General features: G+C 34.4%; 1 protein-coding gene across 2 annotated transcripts in view; it reads right to left on the bottom strand.

The window, feature by feature from the left end:
- Positions 1 to 200: 200 nt before the first annotated feature.
- Positions 201 to 20595, bottom strand: part of NCKAP1 (NCK associated protein 1) — a 108018-nt gene continuing 87623 nt past the window's right edge. For both annotated transcript variants that reach the window (XM_027055203.2, XM_027055194.2), the window contains 8 exons: positions 18029 to 18122; positions 10493 to 10575; positions 9991 to 10071; positions 5862 to 5955; positions 3096 to 3212; positions 2381 to 2490; positions 1950 to 2039; positions 201 to 1125 (listed from right to left, as the gene is read on the bottom strand). In XM_027055203.2, the coding sequence (XP_026911004.1) occupies positions 1009 to 1125; positions 1950 to 2039; positions 2381 to 2490; positions 3096 to 3212; positions 5862 to 5955; positions 9991 to 10071; positions 10493 to 10575; positions 18029 to 18122 (786 nt within the window). In that variant the 3' untranslated portion in view covers positions 201 to 1008. The remainder of the gene's footprint in view (positions 1126 to 1949; positions 2040 to 2380; positions 2491 to 3095; positions 3213 to 5861; positions 5956 to 9990; positions 10072 to 10492; positions 10576 to 18028; positions 18123 to 20595) is intronic.

The raw sequence follows: 20595 nt of genomic DNA on the forward strand, positions 1-20595 counted from the left end.
TTTCCAATTTTGCTTAAATTTTTTTTCCTGTGGAGTGTTTTTTCAAAATATTTAAGCAAAGTTTGTGACAGCTGACCTGGCATCAAATGCTATACTTAGACATTCCTAAAGTTTATTTTAAACTAAGTTGAAACTAAAACTCTCATATTATTGAATACATTTCTAGAGATACATAATTAAGGAAATAATTCAAAATGGGATACAGTCTAGTGTTTATTTTATGTTATGGCAGGTACACTTGAATTTCAAAAATTTAAAACATATAAAAAGTGGTTAGGGACTAACATTTGTATCAACAATTGATAAATGTCTAAGATTGTTTATTATACAGCAGGGTACAATGGTAGTGCTAATGCCAGTAGGGCACCATGGAAGTTAGTCTAAAAATTATCACCAGGCTTTATACAAGCAACAACATATGCTGCTGTTTTAGAATTTCCGGACATAGTCTGCTTCTAGTGCTAAGCAGTCCTTTAACATTTTTAATGTTATATAGTGTTACAGTATTTAGTTTGGCAAATGTTTCAAAATAAAGTAGAAATGTATTCATAACATCACAGAAATGCACATCCAGTTTTGTTTTCAATAAGAACCATAGGTACAGATCAGAACTCTTCCCTATATGAAATAATTTACACACAGATGAATGCTATAATATCACTATCTAAAATAATCACTAAATACAATTCTTTTTCAGAAATAAACAAGCAAAGGGTTTTTTCATTTTCAAATATCAAAAACATAGAGATAATGTATGCTTTCCAAACAATGATATTCTAAAATTATAGGAATAATTTTAGTGAATTCAGTGAAGGTAAAAGCTAAATCAACCAAGTATACTGTAGTACAACCATATTAAATGAAACCAATGATCAGAAAATACAATCGTAGGAAAGAAATTGATAATCCACAAAACTGCTTTTCAGGCCTCAAGGTAAAACAGTTCCACAGTTTACAGGTAAAACCAAAGCAACAAAAATGCGTGCTTGTCTTCAATAAGTAGATATTTTATGCGGAAGATGTAACACTTTGTTTGTAGACAGCGTGGTATGCATTTCTCAGCAAGACATAAGGAAAACAAGATTCCAAAAGATCCATTGTCAGGAATGGGGATTCCTGCACAATCTGAAAAGTTGCAAAAATTCATCAAAGAATTAAAGTTATTTATAATGGGAACATTTACTCATAGCCAGTAAATCATAATTTCTATAGTGTTCTTATTAGAAATTGATAGAAAATTATTTTCCTTTTACTTTAAAACCTGAAATATAAATGGGTCACAATGTTTTGCTAGCAAAATGTCTAAAATCACCACTTTTCAATGAAGTCTATTAATCAACAGGAATATATTGAGCACTTTCACATTTGCCCTCAAAAGTACACTAGACATGCAAGACAATACAAACATATTCAAAATATGGTCCATATCATCAAGTCCCACTGGGTTCCCAAGACTAAGTAAAAAAGCCAAATAAACATAAGACCAGCTGTAATGAAGTGGAAAGCCAGGAGTTCAAAAGGGATGAAAGATTAATGTGGGCCAGAGTAATGAGGAAAGTCTACCTAGACAAAGAGTATAGCTATGGCGTATGCTAAATCATAAGACAGATACAGATCTCTGCAGGAAAAGGAAACTATTTCAAGTGAGGGAAGAGTCACATGGTAGAAACAAGCATAGCTGGTTTGGATGGTGAAGAGACAGCACTGACTAGGCATAGAGAATCCAAGAATGCAAATCTTTTATTTTGTTGTCTTCTGATATGGTTGCCATTTGGTAAAATACAAGTGATGTCAGTCTTTCCAGCAATATTTAGAAAGAGTGAACTGAACAGAAGGGATCAAAAAGGTACTTCAGCTCTTACTGGTATTTAATTACTAAATCCCAAGAAAAGACTATCAGGAATAACAGAAACTTTGTTGTTGTTAATAAAAAATAAAACGAGACTTACCATATCTAGCAGTAAATAAACAGATTCTCTATTTCTTGTTGTTGTTTTATCTGTCTCCTGGCCAATTTTCAGTAGACTGGAGGATGCAAGCTTAAAGTATACAGACATTTTAAGTAAGTTTTAATGTTCACAAGTTACTTGTTTATTTTCAGTATGCTTCAACTTATCATACAGCTACATATAAGATAATGGACAAAATTCTAAGGCAGTCCAAACATTAGCTTAGAAAAAAAGAAGATCATATTGCAGAGCTCTAGGAGAGATCTGTTAAGGGAAAAAATGTCAAATGGCTCCTTGATTTTAATGCCTGCCTTCACCTGGTCCTCCTTCCAGAAAAAAATAAATAAATAAAGAGAATTTATTCTGTTGTATCTGACAGTTATCATTTTCCTCATAAAATGTCATGAGTTCTGCTATTAGATTATACATACCGCCAGAAATTCTTTCAGTCGGTCTTCAATGCTTCCTTTGTGAATTGTAAACAAAGCTGCAGCGATCTGGTTGATGGCTTTAGCCAAGCAATGTATGTTGTTGCAGTGCCCTGAGAAAGTGCAAATAGGGTTTGTGGTTTTTGCGAGACCCCAAAATTTCAAATAATACATAAAAGGCAACTCTTTAATGAATGACTTCACAATCTACATACTGATTCAAAAGAGTTATTAAAAAGAGTTGGGACACAGCCTGCCTTGCTCTCCTTTCACTGTTATGAGGACTAGTGCCTTCAAAAATACTATGGCAAAAAAAAAGCAACAAATGATTATGCCTGTGTTGAACAGGCATATTTTCAAAAAAATCCCTAAAAGAAATTATACATTAGTTTTATATTCTCTCTGAAACCTAAAAAAGAAGTTCTCAGCTGCTTTACATTTTGTCAATCTTCAAAACAATCTTAAGAGTTGGATACTCCCTCACCATTCCCTGTCACACACAGTCAAGCACCCAAAGGTTCACACACACACATTTCATATATCAAGATATGGAAAGCTTAGAAAAAGAAAATCAACTACTCAAGGTTACAAAGCTACTTAAGTGGCTAGTAAGTTAACCTACATTCTATCATAAATGAACATTAATTACTTGAAGAGTATCTATTATATCAAAACTCCTGACCTTTTCATTGCCAAAATAATTTTAAACCACTATTACCTTCTATAGCCGGGCTATACTGAGACATCACATTACTAGCCAGTGTCGGCAAAGAAACTGCCACAAAGACCATAAGGAGGCAGGCAATTTTATATTCTTCTTCTGGACTTATGTTTTCTAAGAGAGAAAATTAAGAATAAAACCAAGGTACTTCTTTAAAATTACTTGAGTTAATAATTAAACCAGAAAAAGTAATTTTAATTTTTGTATAAAGTACATTACTGAGCTTCTACAGAACTAATCAGAACTATTATAAGAAATATAGAACAGAAATAATATACATCATTGGTTATTATCACTACTCAAGCATATTTCGAGAACCTCTAACAAAAAGACAATTTTTTTAAAAATTGTAAGATTGTAGGGTAAAAACTGTGATTAGGATAAGTGGAATCCTAAAATTTAATTTTTATTTATTATTTCAGAGAGAGAGACAGAGAGAGCGCGCGCACGCACTAGCAGGAGACAGGGGTGTAGGGGAGGGGGAAGAATACCAAGCAGGTTCCACGCTCAGCATGGAGCCCAACACGGGGCTGGATCCCACAACTCTGGGATCATGACTGAGCTGAAATCAAGAGGATGCTCAACTGACTGAGCCATCCAGACACCCCCTAAAATTTCTTAAGTGTAAACTGGTAAGTAATTTTTTTTCAAATGTTTATTTTGAAAGAGAGACAGACAGACAGACAGACAGACAGACAGGGGGAGAGGCAGAGATAGAATCCCAAGCATTCTCCACACTCAGCGTGGAGTCCAGAGCCGGATGCAGAGCCTGATCTCACAAGCATGAGATGATGACCTGAGCCAAAATCAAGAGTCAGACACTTAACCAACTGAGCAACGCAGGCACCCCGAAAACTGATGTTACTTTATTAAAAAATTGTTTATTGTTGTTTAGAAAATTTATTATATCATAAATACTCTGTAATGTCATTTAAAAAATCCTTACTTTTTTTCTAGAATTGATATAAAAGTGATTTGAAGTTTACTATTACTATTTAAAAGACATAAATGTGGAAAGTGGAGATTTGCAACCTCTCCATTTTAGAAGACAGAAGGAACCAGTCATAAATAAAAATAACTAGCACCGCCCTAAGTCTTTTAAGACCTAATCCTTTGTAAAACATTTATTGTAATGTGTACTAAAATTGCATGTTACCTAGGCACTTGAATCTGGTGCCTGGGAAGTTCTAGTTACCCTACTATTCATCCCACCACTTATATGTAAGAATTGAAAGAGCCAGAATGTGTTTTTAAAATTTAGTTATGGGAGCACCTGGCTTAGTCGGTTAAGCATCTGACTTCGGTTCAGGTCGTGATCTCACGGTTCGTGGGTTGAGCCCCACATCAGGCTCTGTGCTGACAGCTCAGAGCCTGGAGCCTGCTTTGGATTCTGTGTCTCCCTCTCTTTGGTCCTCTCCCTCCCTCCCTCCCTCCCTCACTCTCCCTCACTCTCCTTCCCTCTCTCTCTCTCTCAAAAATAAACATTAAAAAAAACTTTTTTAAATTTAGTTATGAAAAATGTAACTGTGGCAAAATGAGTAATCGTGGCACTCATGTGACTATAAATTAACATAATGCATGAAGAATGAGACAAAAATCAATGTTAAATAAAAAAAGAACAGATGAACCCAGCCAAACATGCTAGGTGCAAGAGGACAGGGATGGGCACTTAAGTATCAGAAACAGATAAAATGTTACTTACTTTGTAGAAAAATCTAGAAATATCTACAGCATTCTGGGTATTACATTTCAAAGAGCTGGACTTACAATCTTTTAAATGTTTAATACAATATAACAATGTACAGACTCTATGGTAAATAGCTGTAGTTCAATGAAAATAGAACACCCTTTTCCAGTTATCAATTATGTTACCTACTGGGCCATCTCCATTAGTAAACAAATGTTGCTAGTTTCTTTCCTGAAAAGAATTCGTCTCTTGATTTTTTAAAAAAAATGTTTATTTTTGAGAGAGAGAGAGAAAGAATGCGAGCATGCATGCAAACGAGTGGAGTTGGGGCAGAGAGAGAAGGAGACACAGAATTCCAAACAGCACAGAGACCGACACAGGGCTCAAACTCATGAACCACAAAGATCATGACCTGAGCTGAAATTAAGAGTTGAACGCTTAAGCAACTGAGCCACCCAGGTACTCCAGTCCTTCTCTTGATTTTATTCCTGCCTCTAACTACTGTTAATTTCATTTCTTTGCTCCCTTTTACAGTAAAGTTCTTGATAGAGTTGTTTTATACTGATTATTTTCTATTCCTTTTTCCAATTCGCTTGAAAGCCCTAACAGCCTTTTGCTCCAAAAATTCCACTGCTCTTGGCAACATTACCTATTGCCCATATTAATTCTCCATAGTTGATCATTTCCTCTCCACTTTGCTGGAAGCTACTCTTTCCTAGTTTTTCTTCTCCTTCATCCATCCTTCTTTCTCAGTTTCTTTGTTGGTAGATCCTCCTCTTCTCCTGGAGTTCTTAAAGTTGCAAGTGTCCCAGGGCTCAGACCCTGATCCTCCTCAACTAACTGATCTCAGTAATCTCATCTAGTCTTATGGTTTAAATATCAACCTGTATGAGGACTATGTTCCAAACACCAAAAATAAATAAAAATAAAAATATAAATAAATATATAAATAAAAAAATAAATAAAATGCAAGTTTGACATTCAGCAGGCATTTGAGTAAATAAGTACCACATCTATATCTGTGTTGCCCTGATAATTTTAACTAAGACTAATATGTACTTACTAATGCATTTTACCTGATTTTTGTGAGGAGAGAGCTACCACCAAGGCAGGATCAATCTCACAAGGTAATCCAGCAGCTGATGATAACTCATATACATTCATTGCAACCTGATGAAATATGTAAGAATTACAGAGTAAGAAATCTCACTTTAGTAAGAAACGATAATACTGTTTAAATTAGAGTCTACCTACAACAACACTAGATTTCAAAGCTTAGGTGAAACAGGAACAACAGCACAACTAACCTATAATGAACAACTGTTATTACTTCATGATGTACTGCTTGTTAGAACTTCCTGTTGTTAAGGCCAAAGAAAATTTGTATACTTTCTGTATAAAATGCCAACAAAATCAGCCTAACATTATTTTTTTTGGAAGTATGGATATAATGTATCAAGTCAAAGATAAATAAATGAACAAAAGCAAATCAAAATCACTGAACTTATATTTACACTCATACTTATTTAATGAAAAACTGTGGTGGTTCAATGACTCATCATACCATAGCCATAAATATGGTAAATTACTTACCATAATAGAATTTTTTAAAAATTTATTTTGAGAGAGAGCGAGTGAGCAGGGGAGGGGCACAGAGAGGAGAGAGGGAATCCCAGGCAAGCTCTACACTGTCAGTGTAGAGCCCCACACAGGGCTCAAACTCAAAACTGTGAGATCATTTACCTGAGCCGAAATTAAGTGTCAGATGCTTAACTGATCGATGCACCCAGGAGCCCCCATAATAGATTTTTTTTTTAAGTAAGCTCCATGCCCAATGTGGTCCTTGAACTCACGACCCAGAAATCAAGAGCTGCATGCTCTACCAACTGAGCCAGCCAGATGGCCCATCATAGATTTTTAAGGAGTAATGACTTAAAACCCCATAAAGGAATTTCTAATGACTAAAGTAATTCTTTTTGGTGTCACATATGGATTTCATGTCTTTAGGAGATATATATATATATAAATAAAACCACCTACATAATTGGTTACCTCTGATAGTGCTACAAAAAAATTCAGTATAAAATATGAAGTAAAACTGTGTATCTTAAAATAAATAGAAATTGCCATGGATTAAGTTCTAGGAAAACATTTTTTTTTTTTTGTGATCCACAAAAAAAATTACTCCACTCACTCTACACACAAAAAATAACTCAAAATGGATTATAAACTTAAACATAAGAGCTAAAACCACAGAATTCTTAGAAGTAATATAGGTATAAATTTTTCAACTGTGGGTTAGGCAATGGTTTCTTAGGGAACCAAAAGCAGAGGTAATCAAAGAAAAAAAAAGACAAATTAGGTTTCATCAAAATTAAAAACTTTTGTGCTGCAGAAGATATTATTAAGAAAATGAAAAAAACAGCCCACAGAACAAGAGATTTGCAAAGCATGTATCTGTTACTGGACTTGTATCCAAACATATAATGAATTTTGTATCTCAGAATTAAAAAGACAAAACAATCCAAGTGAAAAAATGAGCAAATAATATGAACAGATATTTTTCCAAAGAAGATACACAAACAGCCAATAAGTAGATGAAAAGATGTTCAACATCCATCATTTCAGGAAAATGTTTAGCAAAACAAGGAAGCACCATTTCATACACACTAGCATGGTTATAATTAAGAAGACAGACAGCAACAAGTACTGACAAGGATACAGAGAAAGTGAAACTTTCATACACTGCTGCTGGGAATGAAAAATGGCACAACCACTTTGAAAACAATTTGGCAGTTTCTCAAAAGGTTAAACATAGAGTTTCCATATAACCTAGCAATTCAATTCCTGGCATATACTTAAGAGAAAGGGAAGCATATGTCCACACAAAAACCTGTATATGGATAGTCACAGAAGTATTATTTATAATAGCCAAAAAGTGAAAACAACATAAATGACCATCAACTGATGAAAGGATAAATAAAATGTTGTATATCCATATAATGGAATATTATTCAGCAATTAGAAATGAAGTATTGATACATGCTACATCAATAAACCTTGAAAGCATTATGCTAAGTAAAAGCCAGTACCAAAAGACTACATATTGTATGATTTATATGAAGTGTCAAGAATAGGCAAACTTACAGAAACAGAAGGTAGATTAGTGGTTGCCTAAGGCTGGGACTAGGAACAATTAGGGAATTACTGCTAATGGGCATAAGGTTTCTTTCTGGAATGCTCTAAATTGGCTGTGGTGATAGTTACACAACTCTGTGACTATAAATAAAGCTATTAAAAATACGTATCAGTCGGTTAAGCATCCGACTTCGGCTCAGGTCATGATCTCGCAGTTTGTGAGTTTGAGCCCTGAGTCAGGCTCTGTGCTGACAGCTCGGAGCCTGGAGCCTGCTCCGGATTCTGTGTCTCCTTCTCTCTTTGCCACTCCCCCACTTGTGCTCTGTCTCCAGCAAAAATAAATAAATGTAAAAAAAAATGTTTTTTAAATATGTATCTGGAGGACTGGTGGTTGCCAGAAGGGAGGGGGACTGGGCAGATGGGTGAAGGGAAGTAAGAGGTACAAACTTTCAGATATAAAATAAGTCACATGAATGAAAAGTACAGCATAGGGAATATAGTCAATAATGTTATAGTAACTTTGTATGGTGACAGATGGTAGCTATACTTATCAAGGCAAGCACTTCATAATGGGTATAAATGTTGAATCATTTCATTGTACATCTGAAACTAATGTATGACAACTATACTTCAATTAAAAATAGATTAATTTAAAAAAATACATGTTTGGTTTTTTTTTAAATATGAAGTTCTATTGAAAGTTTGCTAAAAACGCAACATAATTATGTTGGTGCTAAGAGAATTAAATAGTTGCTCAGAATATTAATTAGTATTCTCATAATCCACACACCAGTGTATTCTCAAGGAAGGATTCTTTAATGTTTTAACTTTTTTTTCTACAGTTGTTTCCACTTAACAATTTTGCACTAATCATCATACATGGTTTTCAATTATAAAATCGTAGGACAATCATTGATCTCAAATGTTTATGCAAAGCACTGTGGGAGAAACAAAAATATAGAAAACACGGTCTTCAAAATGTTTACAACTTAGTATAAATTTAAAAGGAAAAACACAATTATAATGCAAGGCAGAACTTATTTAACTCTACAATGGATAAACAAAAAGTTGTCTGATAATAATAAGAAAAAAATCCTTTATTGCCTGGGGATCAAGGAATGTTTCTTAGAAGATGGCAACTCAATCACGCCTTAAAAGATAAGCAGGATTTCAAAAGGCAGAAACAGAAAAGGGCAAGATTTGCAGGTAGAATAAACGAGAGGATGACACAGACAGATGTGAGCATGCACATTGGGAAGAATTAGTTACCTCACAGGATACATATATGAAGAGAGGGGCAGAGGAAGAAAAGGAAAGGGAAGAGCACAGGACAAGGATGGACAAGCGATGAAAGATAAGCCTCAGAAAGTGAGAGGCTTCAATCTGAGAAGACTTGAGTGTCATAAAAAGACTTTAGCGTAACTTTTTCAGTCACTGCATTTCAAAATATGAAACAGAAAATAATCTTTCCAAGACACATGAAAGTTTAGAAAACATATACATGAGGTCACTTACTGGATGTGTAACTACTGGTTAATTAATGCTGGGAGTAAATAAGTGAGTTGGATTTCATGATCAAAAAATTTTCAAAACAAAAATCATAAACTCACATGTGGTTACTAATCTTCTCTTATATTCATAAAAACAGGATATTAAAATTTTATTATACCCTATAATTGACATCCTTTTATAAGACTTTTTAAACATCAATTAAAAAAAACAGATTGAACTTTACTTTACTTAAAACAAAACAACTCCTATCTCAATGGCTTGTTTTTCTTATTCTGCTAATAACGACCATGTATAAAAAGCTATAAGCTTAAGGAAAAAAGACCAATACCAACCCACTTTACATTGCTATAGGTGACCAAGGAAGATGAACTTTCAAAATGCCCACACAGCATTTTAGTGCTGAGCTCTCAAAGATGTATTTTCAAAGGCCAGCATGCTAATTAATCACTCTAAAACAGAAACTTTACAATTGTTTTGAGTTTATTAAATTTTATTTCATATGTAACTCATATTTCATTTTAGAAAATGTTAAAATCCAAATAGAAGTTTTATTACCTTCATATCAGTTTCTCTTGGAATGTGATCCTTGAAATCTTCAATTGAACTTACAAGAAAAGGAATGTGGTAAGATAAGACCTAGGCAGGACAACAAATAAAAATGTAGACTTATTTTTAAATGGCAAATCCTAAATTTATTAAATATTACCATTCAATTATTTCTAGTTTTCATAAAAATTATTTTACTTTTTCTATTTTCACATGATTTTCTAAAGTACTAAGACACAGAGAAATGAAATATGTTTGATGCCAAGCTGAGTAAAGCCAAAATGGAAAATGCTTTAATGAAGAGTGAAGTTGAAAATGTAGTAAAGTATCTAGGCAAACTATACCTCTCACTCTCAATTTCAATACCAAAATAAAAAATAAATTTAATAACCCTAATTTCTACATATTTGATTATATATAACTATGAAAACTGGAATTTTAAGTAACTTTTAATTTCTGGGAAATTAACAGGGATTATTTGACTGGATATGTACTTATAATGGTTTCTTACATCTCTAAGTGCTTCTTGTGCCAATGATCGGAAGGACAAAATTACACCAATTATTGTCATCCTCTTCAAGACACTGTCAACAGCTAAATTGGAAGAAAGGAGAGGAGAACAACAGGAATTAGAGTCTTTCTTAACTTTGGAGAAAACTTTTAGTTATAAAATTCCCATGATAAAAGGCACAATAGCAATTTGATTAGAACAAGTGATTAAAGAGGCAAAGGTACTGAAAGCTGATATTAAAACTAAGGAAATTATAGTTTACTTCATATGGAGTACACACTATTCTTTAAAATGATTTAGATAGTTCACCAGAATCTTGAAATAATCACATAAGCAGCCACCCAGATAATCCTCTCAGAAATGGTAGAAGTAGGAGGGTGGAGAGAGAGACTTGGGGAGAAAGAGGAAGTTGTCAGAGTGGACAGGAGTTAAATGCCCAGAGGTCTCAGAACATGGAGATGATAAATTCTTAAATTGTTGAGGTGTGGAGAGTCAAGAAACAAAAAATGACACTGAGATCACAAGCAGTTTTGGTAAGACCAGGGTGCTAAAGACTATAAACAGATTTGATAATTTACATTTCGTTAGAAAGCATTATTCTGAAAATTATTATTATATATTCAGTATTAAAACTTAACAAACTCAAGGCAATTAGAACTGGAAGGATCAATACTTTCATATTTTAAAAAGCCAACAAACATTTACTGAATTATTCCTGATATATAAGGCATAATACTGTATAATAAGAACACAAATATAAACAGAATAATAATCTAGACATTAAGTAACAGTCTAAACGGACTGTCAAGAAAACTAAGAAAATATGATCCTATTTATGAGATAAAAGATATACAGTTGACCCTTGAACAACACAGGTTTGAACTGTGCAGATCCACTTACATGTGGATTTTTTTCCACAGGTAAATGAAGTACAGTACTATAAATTTATTTTCTCTTACGATTTTAATAACATTTGTTTCTCTTGCTTACTTTATTGTAAGAATACAGTATATAATACATATACCATATAAAATATGTTAATTAACTGTTTATCAGTCTTCTGGTCAACAGTAGGCTATTCGTCGTTAAATTTGGGGGGAGTCAAAATTTCTATGCAGATTTCTGACTATGGGGGGCGGGGTCAATGCCCTTAAACCCCATGTTGTTCAGAGTCAACAGTATATTATATATATATACACATACATATATATATATATTACATATATATACACACATATATACACACATATATTTGATAACATATTTCTAGAAAAACATACAGAAAACTGTTAACTATAGTTGCCTTTGAGGAGTAGGACTGCAGAGAACTGTTTTGACTTTCTACGTCCTGTGTGGATTGTTTAAAACTTGACCATAGCATCTTTATTAAAACATACTAACAGCCATAACATAAGCCAAAATGTGATGAGAATTAAAACAGTAGTGTTAATAAAATGAGGTGAGGCACAAATATGTTATACAATCCACATGAGCAGGAACTAGTCTAATCAATCAGTATTTTTAATCTTTCTCTAACACTCAGTGGAGTGAAACTCAGACTAGCAGATGTTTAATGACACGGTTATTCAAGAAAGGAGACTAGGAAATTGTTACGATCCAGAAAAGGAGAGAAGAAAAAGGGTGAAAGGAACTATTTAAGAAAATATCACCCAAGATGGTCATAAAACAACATTAAGAAGACAAAAGCATTCCACATCAGCAAACAACAAAAAAAAGGGAATCCAGAAAAAGGAAAGGCAGAGAGTATATCAGAAAATAAGTAGTGTGGTATAATCATGTATTTTCCAAGTGATGATACCCAGAACTTAATCAAATAATTTTGCCAAAACTATATCTCACAACCTCCCCTTGAACAATAATGACACATTAAAAGTTCTGAGGGGCGCCTGAGTGGCTCAGTTGGTTAAGCATCCGACTTTGGCTCAGTCATGATCTCGCTGTTCGTGTGTTCCAGCCCTGCATCAGGCTCTGTGCTGAAAGCTCAGAGTCTGGAGCCTGCTTCGGATCTGTGTCTCCCTCTCTCTGCCCCTCCCCCTCACACTCTATCTCTCTCTCCCTCTCTCAAAAATAAACATTAAAAAAATTTTTTTTTCAAGTTCTGAGAAACTTCATGGTAAGAAATGTGTTTAACTTAATTGTTAATGAATTATTTGCCATACCTTTTTAACCACTGGCACTTCCTCTTAGCCTCCATAATTTATTAATATCTTGCTATGCTTTGAATGTTTAAGTCTCCACAAAATTCATATATTAAAATCTTAAGCCCAAAAAGCTGATGGTATTAGGAGGTGTGGCCTTTTGAAGGTACTCAAGCCATGAGGGTGGAACTCTCAATAATTTGATTACTGCCTTCAGTAAGAGAGGCTTCAGAGAGAACCTTATCCCTTTCAGTTATGTGAAAATACAATGACAAGTCTGTGATGCTTAAGAGGGGCCTCACCCAACCATGCCAGCAGCATGAATTTGGACTTCCAGACTCCAGAACCGTAAGAAACAAATTTCTGTTGCATACAAAACTACCCAATCTTTGATATTTTATTGTAGCGGCCCAAACAGGCTAAGGCATATCCCAAGACTAAGAGCAGAGGCTATGTGGATCTCAGGCCAGGCAAGAAAAAGCAGTGGGGAAAATAAGGTTTCTAGAAAGAATGTTGGGACAGGAGGTTGATCCAAATAATGGCTTTCTAATGCCATGCTAAGGAGTTTGAGACTATGCTCCAGCAAGGAAAGGTTAGTAGTTCAGGTTTGTTTGTTTGTTTTTTAATATAAAGAGTGATAGGAAAAGAAACCTTTAGAAATATGACTTTAAATGTGGAAGATGGTTTAGAAAGGGAAGACTGGACTCATTAGGAAGCCACAACTGTAGTTCACAAAATAATGACAGAGCCTTAAATGGGAACCATGGGAATAAAAGGAATAGATTCAGGCATCACATTTAAGAGGTGGAGTCTGAAGGAGTTAAAAGCTCAAATCTATGGCAGGTAACATAAAATAGTTAAGTAGAATGGGGAAACAATAATGAGGAAGGAACTGGAGAAAAAAAATTCTAAAGGGGGCAACTGCTTATTAGCTCCAGCCAATCACTGCCATGTGGGGAAATATGTCCTAGGGTTCAGGAAGGAAGCCAGAAGTTTGGATATTTATGCAAAAATCTTTCATTTTTAAAATAATGATCAAAGAGACTGTGTTTTGTTTTGTTTTTTAATTTAATGCAGGATAGAGCCAAGCAAATTCTATCCTTGGGCCAACATGACCCACCAATTTGCAGACTCTAATCTGGAAGATACAGCTACTGGATGTGGAATGTGATGACAAGAAGAGTCAGAGAGCATACCCAAATTTCCCTGTGAGAATCACTGGCTGAATGGCATGGGAGGTAATAAAATGGCAATAAAAGTGTATCATGCTTTCTCCCCACCCACTTATACCTCCCATGAGGGGAATATCCTTCCTATTCCAGAGATGTTGCCAAGTACCTGTGGGTCATATAGCTGTAGATATCTAACCGTGTTTCTCAAACTTCAGTGCGAGTCAGAATCACTTGTTGGGTCCCAGCAAATTGATTTAGTAGGTCTGGGGTGGAACGCCAACAATTTACATTCTTAACAAACTCCGGTCCATGGACCACACCCTTGTCAAACTAGCACTTGGTATTAAATGCCTGGAGCTCCAGAGGGAGAATCAAGGCTAGAGATGAATATTTAAAGAAACACTGATACATAAGACTGGATACATTTTCCCAATAGGAGTGTAAAATGGTGGCTTGCAAAAGGTAAGAGACAAAAGTATTGGCAAATGAAGAAAATGAAGTTTCAATAAAAAGGAGAGCAAAAGGTAATACTACAGAGAAATCAAGTAGAATAAGAAAAAGGACCAGATTTTGAAAATGGATAGTCACTAATGACCTGTTCCAGAAAGGTTTCAGGAAAGTAACCACATTATGATGTACAAGAGTAAACAGAAAATTTGGAAGACAAAAGAGCAAATTCAAGCTAGTAAAATTTAGCAACGTGAAGAATGGTAGGGATGAATAAGAGGCAAGCTTAACAAAAAACAATAACAAGTGTTATTTTACAAGCAGTATCTGGCTTCCAGGAGGTAGGAGGTTTTTCTGGGATCAGGGAAACTGCTTGCAATGATAAGTGTAGCAAAGTCAGAGTATGACAGCACAGAGGAGAATGCAATTAAAATCACTAAACTTTATAGTCCAGAATGGATAAGGAAGTAAAACCAGGAAGTGGCTGATTAGAAAATAGAGAGAGATCAAAGTTTCAATAAGCCAGGACAAAAAATTTAACAGGGGCAAAGGAGTGAGGAGTGGGAAAGCCATAAGACAGGACTATGATCTGAGAGTAGAGTTTCAAATTCAAGATTTTACCAGTACAGCAATTTCAGGTGATAAAGAAAGACATTCAAAGTACTGCTAAAGTAAAGGTCTTTGGAGGCAACTTGTAGGTTTGCAGATGGTGGCAAAGTCAGGGCAAAATTAGAAAATAAAGATTTATAATAAGAAAGTCAATAAAGTGATTAACCTAGCCCCATGAGACACACTGTGAGAAAACAGAGAGACATTATTAAATTTGCTCAAGTCACATAGCTAGAAAGTCCTAAAACTGAAGATTAATTCCAGATTACCTCCCAATTCAAAGCTACTTTTAATAAATTATACTGCTTTTTAAAGGTATTAAAAGAATGTGGTTGTCAGCTATGAAAGTCAAACTGCTACAAAAGTACATCAACTTCTGGATATAGGGTAATAAAGGAAGCACAAAGATAGGGATCTAAGACAAAAGAATTTTGGAAAATAGTTCAACTGAAAGAAGAGCTTTCTCTACTCCACTAAATAAGCCATTCGCAAGCAGATCTTTTCTTTTTTCAAATCCCCAAAAAGATTTAATAAATTCTATTTAAAGGCAAATTTGACATACATGGGTCATTAAGACTCAGCAATTTAGATTTTGGCCAATTCTGTTAAGTCATGAATCACCACTACCATATACAAAAATTCAAGTAAATAAAATCTACATAAAGGATTATGAATTTTACTTTGAAAATCTGCAAACTGTTTGGAGTTTTAACAAATTTCATTTTGTTTCGATTCTACAAACAAGAGAGTTAAAGTTAACAGTAAACAGGCACTGAACATTGGAGTGGATTAAATGCTTCTAACCAGATGATATTGTCAAAACATTATTTATTAGTAAAAAGTTAAGTAGTTAGGCTGGTTGGGCGATCTATTAAAAAACGGTAGAAACACACAATAAATAATTAAGAATAAAGAAAACAAGACTAGCAAATGTAAGTACATAGTAAAACAATGAATAAAAAAGATCAGGTAGAGATTTAAAAATAATTTCCTACTAAATATTTATTCACACTCTACCTCCCTCTAATACTACCAACTCAGTACTTTCATTTTTAGCTTTTTAATTTCATTTTTTAAGTACCATACAGTAAATCTGACCTTCTTTCCTTCTTTTGGTATATAGCTCTAGGAAAAAAAAATTAATGTATAGATTTGTGTAACCACCTCGCCACTGTGGTAACAGTTTCATCACCCCAAAAAACTTCCTTGTTTGCTTTTCCCAGTTCTGGCAACAACTGACCTGCTCTACAAGGCAACATATCATATAGTTTAATTTTATACTAATTTTTATTAAAAAAGCTTGCATTTTTTAAAGCATTTTTGAAGACAGACTAATAAAGTAATTCTCTAAATCATTTTACACTTTTATAAAGTTTTATATAGCTGCCTAACATTCAAAAGAAGATTATCAGGGGGTGCCTGGGTAGCTCAGTTGGTTAAGTGCCCGACTTTGGCTCAGGTCGTGATCTCACAGTGTGCTGAGGCTGAGCCCTGCATCAGGCTCCGTGCTAATAATAAGCTCAGAGCCTGGAGCCTGCTTTGGATTCTCTCTCTCTCTCTCTCTCTCTCTCTCTCTCTCTGCCCTTACCCCACTCATACTCTGTCTCTCTCTCAAAAATAAAAATTAAAAATTAAAATAAATTAAATTAAATTAATAAATGAAATTAAAGAAGATATTGGGGCACCTGGGTGACTCAATCAGTTGAACATCGGAATTCAGCTCTGAACCCTGTGTTGGACTCTTATGCTGACAGCTCAGAGCCTGGAGCCTGCTTTGGATTCTGTGTGTCTCTCTCTCTGCCCCTCCCCTGCTTGTCCGTGCTCTCTCTCTCTCAAAAACAAACATTTTTAAAAAATTTAAAAAGTAAATAAAATTATCAAAGGAGAAGTATTATGTAAAATACATGCATGGCTTTAATTTTCCTCAGGACGATTTTTTATTTGGGAGAATAAACTCTGGTTTTCTCAAATACAAAGAATATTTTATTTGGTATTTGATTAATTTTCTACTGTTGGAATGGCCTTTATTTTTTCAAGCTTATTTATTTATTTTGAGAGAAAGCGAGCAAGCAGGGAGGGGCAGAGAGAGAAGGAGGGAAAGACAGAGAATCCCAAGCAGGTTCTGCACTGTTAGCACAGAGCTGGATACAGGGTTCAAAGTCACAAACCATGAGATTATGACCTGAGCTGAGAACAAGAGCTGAACATTTAGTTGACAGAGCCAACCCAGGCACCCCGGAAAGGCTTTTAAATGAATCATAAAGTATGACTTTAGAATAATTTTTAATTATAAGTTCAAGTACAAAGCAAATGAAAATAAATTCAAGTGGATCTAAAAGTTACCTGTCTAAATAGACTTTAATATATATTTAAGATTCACTGTTGTTTCACAACATACATCCCACAAAAAATCAATGTCAAGAAGACATTAAAAACAAATTTTTTTTCAGTTGTAGGGCTCAGGTTTTCATGCAATGAATACTAGTTAGCAATAAAAAGAAACAGATTACTGATTCACTTAACATAGCTGGGTAAATCTCAAAAACATATTGAATGAAAAAAGGCAGACACAACAGTATATGCAGTGTGATTCCATTTATATGGAGTTCTAGAACAGGCAAATTTAATCTATAGTGATAGAAATCAGATTAGTTTTTGTCTGGGTTTGGGGATGGTGAGAAACTGACTACAAAGGGAGAGGGAACTTTCTGAGGTGATGGAAGTGCTCTGTGTCTTGACTGTGGTAAAGGTTACTTGGATGTATACATTTGTCAAAATCCATCAAACTGCTCATTTACATGCACAGATTTCATTGTATGTAAACTACACCACAATAAAGTTGATTTTTAGAAAGTTAACTCAAAAGTTAATTCTCCTTTAGTCTAAATTAACATAGACTTACTTTGTATTAAATGAGTTTATAACTAATAGATAATATTTGCTAAATATTTGATCATGGGACTAAGAGTATGGTAAAAAAAAACCCAAAAAACCAACTGTGACATACATCAGTCATGTACTTAAAAATATCCTCTGACTGCAAGAATTTTCTGGTTCTCTTCATAAGCTAAGGAGTGCTTATATTTATGTTTGAATAAAGGCTTAATTCAAGGTCTTAATACTTACAGAAAGTATCATGAGTTACTCACATGATAATCTTTTAAAGAGTGCAGCCATCTGATCTGGTTTGTCAAAGCTGGTCCTCATTTGTGTTAGCACATCAACATTCTCTACCACAAGTTTCTAAAACAAAACAAACAAAAAGTAAGAAAGATTCTAGCTTAGGCATAGACCTCCTTGCATTAATGAGACAAGAGCATGTTTGAAATCACAATCCAGCAAGTAGGAAATACAATTCATGAAATCCAGATGCTCTATGCTATATACTTTTGTTGTTGGTTTAAAAAAAGAATCTTAAAATTATTTATATAGGATTAATGTTTTTATTCCGTTTGAAATTCAAGAAGGGAGGATGGTTCAAGAAAAAGCAATAAAGATAAACAGGAGGATAAAGGATTATCTAATGCTTAGGCACAGAACAGCATCAATAATAAAAAACAGACACTGAAGTGGATATAGAGAGCAATAAATTCCAACTAAAAAAAAAAAAACCCAAAAAACAAAAAACTTGCTAAAGTTAAAGGCAGCCAAGGACAGCCTACAGTTCACCACTAGATGTATACAATCAGAGGGAGAGTAATTTCTGGGGTATGTACCACTTCATGGGGATTATTAATAGACCAAGGTTTCCCACACAAATTATAAAATGGAAGTGTTAAAACTCTCTACCTTCTTTCAGAGACCACTGAGAAAAAGGAAGAGAAGAGGATGGAGGGATAAAAATAAGGGAAGGGAGTACAGACAGCTATTAAAGAACGCATAACTCTTTAAAGAAGGTTTGTCTTAAAAGGTGTTTTGGAAAAATAATTTAGTTTAGAAATTATAATTAAATATAGTCAATTGGATTCTGTAAGAGATAATGGCTTTATGTATGTGGAAAGTCTGGATGTAATATTTAAATATCCAGGGATGAAGCCTGGGCATATTTCAAAGTACATACAAATCCAAGCTTCATCCTTGGATATTTCAATTCAGCAGGCCTGGCTGCAAAGATTTAACAGCAAGCGTATTGTTAAAGTGCCATGAGGGTTTGTCAAAGGCTGATGATAACTGATTCAAGGGGAATATGAAAACCTATACAGAATGTTTATAAAAATCATTTTTCCTATACTAGTATGAATTTTGTTTACGTTACTTGATATCACAGGCATACCTAGGAGATATTGCAGATTTGGTTCCGGACCACTGTAATTAAGCAAATACCACAATGAAGCAAGTCAAATAACTTTTTGGCGTCCCAGTGGATACAAAAAGTTATGTTGACACTACACTGTAGTCTATAAAGTGTGCAACAGCATTATATCTAAAAAAACAATGTCCATACTTTAATTAAAAAATACTTTATTGTTAGGATGGCTCAGTTGGTTGAGCATCGAACTTCGGCTCAGGTCATGATCTCACAGTTTGTGGGTTTAAGCCCTATGTCAGGCTCTGGCTGACAGCTCAGAGCCTGGAGACTGCTTCAGATTTTGTGTCTCCCTCTCTCTCTTCCTCTCCCCCACTCATACACTGTCTCTTAAAAATAAACATTAAAAAATATTTTATTACTAAAAGTGCTAACCATCATCTAAGCCTTCAGTGAGTTGTAATCACAAATCATTTTAACAAATATAGTAATAATGAAAAAGCTTGAAATATTGGGAGAATTACCAAAATGTGATACAAACATGAGCAAATGCTGTTGGAAAAATGATGCCAATATATTTGACACAAGGTTGGCCACAAACCTACAACTTGTAAAATTGCAGTATCTGCAAAGTGCAATAAAACGAGGTATTCCTGTACTTCAGATTATTTCTCTTTATGTTCCCACCTGTAGTCATATTTGTTTGCTAAACTCAACTTCTACAATCTCTGATGAAAATGCCTACTCTTTCTGGGGCTAATCCAATACCTGTTCCATGCTCAAACTTGGTTCAATCAGTACACACTCAAAGTATATGCTCAACCCTGAAAGTCTTCCTGCACTCTGAACATAATACCACATATCACTGAATCATACACCACTGAATTTTAAGTGCACCATTATCTTATGGGCCATTAAGGAAAAAAAAAAAAACAAACAACCTTCACTAATTAAATTGACACAGTGTTTCTAATATACAACTTTAAGACATCTATAATTTCAGAAATACTAATATGGAATAACTGTTGTTTTAGAATCAATAAATTACGGTATATGGTTTTTTAAGTTTATTTAGAGAGAAAGAGTACAAGCGCATGGGGGGCAGGGGAGAAGGGCAGAAAGAGGAGAGACAGTAGTATATGTTTAATAGTAAAGACACTGTAATCACTTTTAAGCTCCTGTACCCGGCAATTTACAAATAACCCCATTTACCTATCCACATGAGAGGTGACATTCTAATTTCAACTGAAGAAACTAAGGCTTGGAGAAATTAAATAATCTGTCCAAAGTTAGAGAGATACTAAACAGTGGATTATGCAATCTAAATTCAGGTATGTCTGATTTAAAAATCCATGATCTCAATCCCTAAAGAAACGGTTCCCAATTTTTTGTATGTATCAGAACAATCTAGAGGACTTATTAATTAAAATATACATTGCTGGGTCTTAGTCCCACAACAGATTTTGACTG

This window comes from Acinonyx jubatus, chromosome C1 (assembly GCF_027475565.1).
Source record: "Acinonyx jubatus isolate Ajub_Pintada_27869175 chromosome C1, VMU_Ajub_asm_v1.0, whole genome shotgun sequence".
In the NCBI taxonomy this organism is placed as follows: Eukaryota; Metazoa; Chordata; class Mammalia; order Carnivora; family Felidae; genus Acinonyx; species Acinonyx jubatus.